The 6,671-nt window shown below is 39.2% G+C and overlaps 1 protein-coding gene across 2 annotated transcripts in view; it reads right to left on the bottom strand.

Annotated features, from left to right (window-relative positions):
* Positions 1-3,104: 3,104 nt before the first annotated feature.
* Positions 3,105-6,671, bottom strand: part of dgkb (diacylglycerol kinase, beta) — an 86,114-nt gene continuing 82,547 nt past the window's right edge. For both annotated transcript variants that reach the window (XM_075466204.1, XM_075466205.1), the window contains exon 25: positions 3,105-4,952. In XM_075466204.1, coding sequence (XP_075322319.1) covers positions 4,845-4,952 — 108 coding nt within the window. In that variant the 3' untranslated portion in view covers positions 3,105-4,844. The remainder of the gene's footprint in view (positions 4,953-6,671) is intronic.

The raw sequence follows: 6,671 nt of genomic DNA, 5'->3' as shown, positions 1-6,671 counted from the left end.
TCATCCCAGCTAATCAGTCTCTTTGTATCCAAGAACATAAGTTATCTGAGCTGGCATGCCATCCAAGTCTTGTTACAGGCCATAGTTATCTATTGTCTTGACAACTGCAGCGCTTGTCTAGCTGGTCTCCCAGCATCCACAGTGATGCCACTATAGATGCTCCGGAAAAGCAGAAGAGGCATTTCTGGTGTTTGATCAAATAAAAAGAGGGTGCGTTACTCCACCACGCACTGGACTCCAGGGGCTAGTGATTACTGAAGCAAACTCAAATCAGTTCTTGCCTGTAGTGCGATTTTGGACTGCAGCCAGCTGTTTAAACTCAGCCATAGAGGCTAATGCTCCTTTTTAAGCATCGTGTTCGCCTCAGAAACTTAATCTGGTACCGCCATCACTGCGATGACACAAGACAGTCTCAATCCATATTGTTCTTATGTGTGATTCCTGTAAGGCTGAACGAACACCTCCTCTCCGAACGTCTGTAACTCTGACACCCTAACATGCCAGAGATACATTTACTTTACACTTTGTTACCAGTTCCTCTTGTACTCTGTCCTTTAAATAGATTCACTTCTTCATGCTCACACCCATGGTGTCTTATTCTACTGGAGACTGAATGTCGTTTCCCTCATCTCAAGTTGCTTTTGATAAAAGCTTTAGCTAATTGACAAAATGTAAGTTTAGAAATACTTAAAAAATCATGCTGGGTGTCAGGAAAACGGCATGCCTCATGTTTATCTGTATACATGAGATCATTTTTATTGTATGTCTACTGTATTTCATGAAATTACATGAGACAGGGCTGAAAATTAACACTTCATGGCCCGTTTCTATACAAGGGCCACGCAAACCTTATAAATAAATATAAATAGAACTCTGGTCTTTGTGTTTTCGGAGTGGATTTCCATAGCATGTAAGTGCCACTTAAACGCTGCTCTCAGACCTGGTGAAGCCCGTTCTGCTGATTATAGTTTTAACACAGTTTTGCAGCTGCATGTTATTTGTTCAGCGTGGCCACAGACACAAGTGCAAAAGCAGCCTTCTCTTTGCTGTGGTTCCCCCTGCCAGGTGATGAGCCAGCTGTTCTGATCGGGATTATGCAGATGAAATTTTCCATGTTAGATAATCTCTGAGATTTTCCCTTTTGTCCAACCTGGAAGATTATCATCAGGGACAAGATGGAGCTGACCTCTGAAAGTGTAGGAAAACACAGAGAAAGGCCAAAGATCACCAGCTCTGATATTATGTATTAATTGTGATGCTTGTGAGGCTTTTTTGTGCAGCTATTTGCTCTATAGGATGTCATTTCCTGCACGATATGTGGGACAGGTTTTATAGCAACATGAATTAAAAAGCATAGGCTGATTATTAGAGTTGGGGTTATTTTAAATGACAGTTTGAGTAACTGTGCTACATAATATGAGCTTAATCAAAGAATGAACAGAACGAGCAACTCCATGCATGATTTTCCTTCTTAGAAATGTATTCCTCTTGATGCTTTTTGCAAGTTTCTCAAATTTCTTTCCAGCTCAAGAAGTCAAAATTGAATTTTTTTTCATCTAACTCACTGGCTGTTTTTTTCTTTACCAAGGCCAAACACTCAAGAAACTACTGAGCAAATGGGATGATTTAGCTATTACACATTAATATTTCAAACTCAGAAATAGCAACTGAAAATGTTTCAAGAGCAAGAAAAATTTATTCACCATTACCGTCAGGAATGGATCGTTTTTTTTTATTTTTTTTTTTTATGTTTTTGCTGTACTTGTATCAAGATTTCACTGCACTGATACAGGATACATCTAGAATAACTCCCTGAGAAGGAAACTTTACCATGGCATCAAAGACTTGACTGAAAGAGGGACATACAGCCAGTCGGTAGTGGTCACGCTCGTGCCATCTTGGATGCAGACAGGGTTCCATTACCAGGCAGGTGAAGTTGATGTGAAGTGAAGCATTGAGCCGCTCCTGCTGAACACACGTCTGGGATGGATGGCGCAGGTCAAGTGAAGCTACCCGTCCATTTGACTAAGAGATGCTGTATTCCAAAACAAATGCCATTCAAATAATGCATTTTTTACCTTTGATATATTTTTAAACAGATATACTCCAAAGTCACTCCAAATTAGTATATTATCTTTGCTTTTTCACCTATTTGATTCAAATTTTAGCAACCAAAATAAAGGCTCAGTAGTCAGTGGAACACATATATTGCTACCTCAAGCAAGAGTTCAATAAATGCTGACATTTTAACAGAATTAATGACAGTTTACCAGTTCTTTAGCTGCATCTTAGTCTTAATTTAGGATTTATTCAACAATCCTGGTGTCCTTTTGTACCACGCTGACATTTCTGGGAAATTACTAGATGTTTAAAACCAAGTGGTAAAATACACAGATAAGAAAAAGACACCACAAAAAAAAAAAATAATAAATCAAATTAAAATAAATTGAAGTTCCTTGATTGGTTACTGGAATCCAAAGGCAAATAAATTCCCTAAAACTGATCAGGTTAAAATACTAAATTTTACAGTAGAAATAAAACATTGTTACAGCCTGGTACAAAATAAGTGGACTCCTCTCCCACGGGGGGCGCCAAAGATCACAGGGGGGTGGGCGAGGTCTCATCAGTACACAAAATCATGTTACATTGATTGGATTGTCATTATATGTCAGTATGATATGGGTCAAACCACTGTTACTGGCCGAGGTGCGTTGTGTAAACAAATGCTTGTGCATTTTATGAAACTGCATTTGAAATCTACATCAACATCTTAGTGACCAGAGGCCTTTTTAAAAATGGCATAACCTTCAGACACGTTCACTGTCCACAGTCAAACAAGCTGATTCAGGGTCCTGAAACAAAAAACCCTCTTTATAAGCAAGATGGAGTAAACCGTTGGAAAAAATTATCAAAAGGGGAGCTTTTCCACTGCAGATGGGACTGTGATTGCGCCTTCATGCACATATTCTGCACCAATTTTCATCATATGAACATGCTTTGGGGAAAAAATAAGTCTGGCTTCTACGATTTTAACAAGTGTTGGACATCTTCATGCCTAAGATTTCAGTTTAATTGGCAAAGAGGAAGAACACGAGAACACTGTGTCAAACAACAAAAACTTTTTGTCTTTAATCGTTTCCATCAACTTTTCTCAGTCAACATCGGCAGGCATAACTTGCTTTTAGCAAGAACAACATGGTGTGAGTTCCAGAGTGAAGCAGGAAGCAGAAAAATAAATAATACTGTGTACAAAAATACAACCTCACTGTACAAATGCTGCACCTTACAAAGCAAAGCGACGGGAGACTTTTCGGATTTAGCCTCCGCTGGCAGCCTAAAATCCAATTAAACTTAAAACATGCAGAAGTGGAGTTCTTTACATGACTGCTGTTTAAGTACATCTTAACTCAGCATCTAAAATGGGAACTTTTTTTTTGTCTTTGGTGAGAGAAAATGTAATAAATGCAGGAATGCATTAAATCTTGACCAATACCACCCAGACTTATCAATAAAAATGCATAACAATGGGAAGTAATGCAAAATACTTTCCAGGAGTTATTTCTTTGGATGCCATGTGTGTCTAAGAAGTAACGAGTGACTGTAAAATGCCTTACTTAAAGAATGAGATTGACTTTCGGTATTGATTCTTTAAATCACGCATTCACTATATATGTCAGTAGTCAATTTGTATTTATACATTAACCAGTTAACGTATGTCTGTATGCACAGCAGACTGTAAACACTCAACACCAGACATTAGAACAAATCAATGGACTCAGGAGGTCAATCTGCTTCTTGTGAATATATGTCTATGGTTGCAGTACCTACATGCAATCTGACTGAACACCGCTCTCTCCACCGTTTTTCATTTAAAAGTGCCTGAGTAGCTGTTTAGAAATAGAAGAAAAAAAAAACAGGATCCTGTAAAGACACAGCCATCTCACAGATAAAGGATGATATGGTTGAAGGTGAGCAGTGCTGAAGAGCTGCTCAAAAATTTTCCACAAGTGTCAAAACAGCTGGTCACCCATGCACCAGCAAGTGTGCAAAGAATTGGTAAAAGTGTCTGGAAATCTCTCATGCGACATAAAACAAAGAGTGTCATGCAGTTTTTTATGAACAATCAATATCATTCCTAATTTTTCCACTAACGGAGCATCAGCAAAGCCAATCAAAAACACGACAGTGACCACTTGCAGGAAAAGAAAGCAAGTGAGTTTCTGTCTTTGAAGCCATTCATGAGTGAAGAGCAGAAGAAATGCAGAGCAAAGAAACTTCACCTCTCACTGAACACTACTAAATATCAGCTGCAAACTCCAGATATGTCATCTCCAACAACTGCAGCATCTTTCACTGTCCGTCATGCATCAGGGGTGTGCAAATTCAGGAAAAAAACAAAACCAATAGAACAATGATAAAAAAAAATTAGAAAACATAAATAGCAGCAAAATATGAATAAATAAATAAATAAATATATCATATCACAGAACACATTCATCAGTGGGTTTGTTCCACATGGCACGGAGCACAACAGCAAAAAATGAAAACACTTTAAGAAAATAGAAGTAGAATAGAAGATGAATTCCAGAAATAGCTTCAGTATTTTTGGAGCTAAACTACACTAAACACAGTAGATCAAAGCGTCAGTTCTAAACATGACTCGTGTTGGGTTCAACAGGAGCTTCTCAGTGACATCTCCATGCTGGATCTACATTTTGCTACCGAGCGCAGGGCTATCAAACAGACATCAAAGACCCGTCCTTGAATGGGCCAAGCCACCGCCAACTTGCCACTGCTGCTCTGCAGGGGATTGAGAAGACGTGAAGGTCTCGAGTCATGATTGTTCAGTCTTTGCTCTCAGTGCGAGTTCGTCTGATGACTGAAGAGAAGCAGCTCAGACCTTGTTGTGGTCCCATGAGCATAGGGGCCTGGTTCTTGTGGACGATCTCAATCTGGTTTTTGAGAGAAGGACAAGTTCAATACTGTGTTTTGCTGGGTTATCCTATATGGTTTTACACACTTTAATGTAAAAAATAATAATAAATAAATAAACACCATTGAAAAAGAACTGCACTGGTGATAATGTTTCAGATAATCAGTTATTTAACCCTTAGTGTTGCACTGAGCAGCTTCTTATTCCATAGATGACACATCCTTTGGTCAAATGTTGCTACTCTGTTTCAGAACGGTCAAATTATTGGTCTGCATTCAAGCAAACAGAACAACTGCAGATTGCTAAAGCTACTAAAAGTGGGTTAACTGTCCAACGCATTATTAAAACCTGGATAAATCACGAATGATCCGGACTGGAGATCACTTAAATCTACAGCAGAACTGAGGGTGACGCTTAATCGTGAAAGTAAGAACATTTCCAGGCTCGCAATGTAAAGTGAACGTAAGGTATTCGTAGTAAACAGCTGTGTAGTCTGTAGAAAACAACTTATCTGTCAGGTTCATCGAAAGAAAAGGCTTCAATGTGAGGGAGAGCAGAGAGACTGGACTCTGGAGCAACAGGAAATGGTCATGTGGTCTGTTTCAGAGTGATGGGTGCATCGGGTAAAGAAGAATGTCAGATGAAGTGCTGCACCCATAATGTTTAGTGCCTACTATAAAAGTCTGTGGGGGCAGTGTTCTGATCTGTGGTTGCTTCAGCTGGTCAGGAGTAGGTTCTGCAACATTATGTGCCCAAAAATGAGGTCAGCTGACGAGATTTTTTTTCCCCTCCTGATGACACAGGCGCAAATGGTGCCAATACTCCAGCCAGAAGACAAGGGTGCACGAGAATTGAGTGATAAAGTGTCACCAGTAAAGTACCTTAAAGGAAAACAAACCAAGTAATGGAAGACTGGCGACAGAATGCATGGTGCAGGATGGAAATAGAGACTTTCGAACAACTAATATTCTACTGATGTGTTCTTTGAAGGCTTCTGTAAGAGCTGTGTGCACTCATAAGTAATGTAACGTCATCATTTAACTCATTGAACTTTGGCTGAACCTGTTTTCATTGCCATTTGTAAATTCATAAAAGATTAAAGTGGGTAAAGTATGACAGCACTTAACTCATGTTAACATTTTGCCTGAAAGGGCGTTTGAATAAATTTGCTAATTTGCCGTTTTTTTTTTTTCCGTTTTGGGACTTAAAGAGGTGTAGAGAGTTGGTGATGGCACTTCCTGCACCTAAACTACAGCATTTGGTTGCCTCAGCAGGGCCGTTCAGACATTAATTAAGCTGAAACTACATGGTCCATTTGTTTTTCTACTCATTTCCCACATTTTTTAGATCTTTCAGCTTACTGGACCATTTACCAGAATTTTGTTTGGATTCAACTTTACAGAAAAGTTTCCTTTTCAGACACAGGACCAGCAAGGGACACTCAGTGGGAAACCCAAGTACTTGCATGGAGGCACATCAGGTGAGTAGTTTGTCCTTTAATGCTTTCCAGGACTCATTTGTGTTTAAACTTTTCTAAGAAAGTAGTTGAATGTATTTTTGTATCAGATGCGTTTGGATATGAATGTGTCCTCAATCTGTTACGAGTGCGTTTACACCTGCATGTAAACCAGTGAGATTCAGCCTGGTAACATGTCAGAATCATGCATGAACAAGTGTTTAAAACAACTTTTGCTCAAGCAGTTTTCCAGGCTTCTTGCAGGGTTGCTATTAAGTGCTT

Source organism: Odontesthes bonariensis, chromosome 5 (genome assembly GCF_027942865.1).
Source record: "Odontesthes bonariensis isolate fOdoBon6 chromosome 5, fOdoBon6.hap1, whole genome shotgun sequence".
NCBI classification, from domain to species: Eukaryota; Metazoa; Chordata; class Actinopteri; order Atheriniformes; family Atherinopsidae; genus Odontesthes; species Odontesthes bonariensis.
This window is presented reverse-complemented; position numbering and strand designations above follow the sequence as displayed.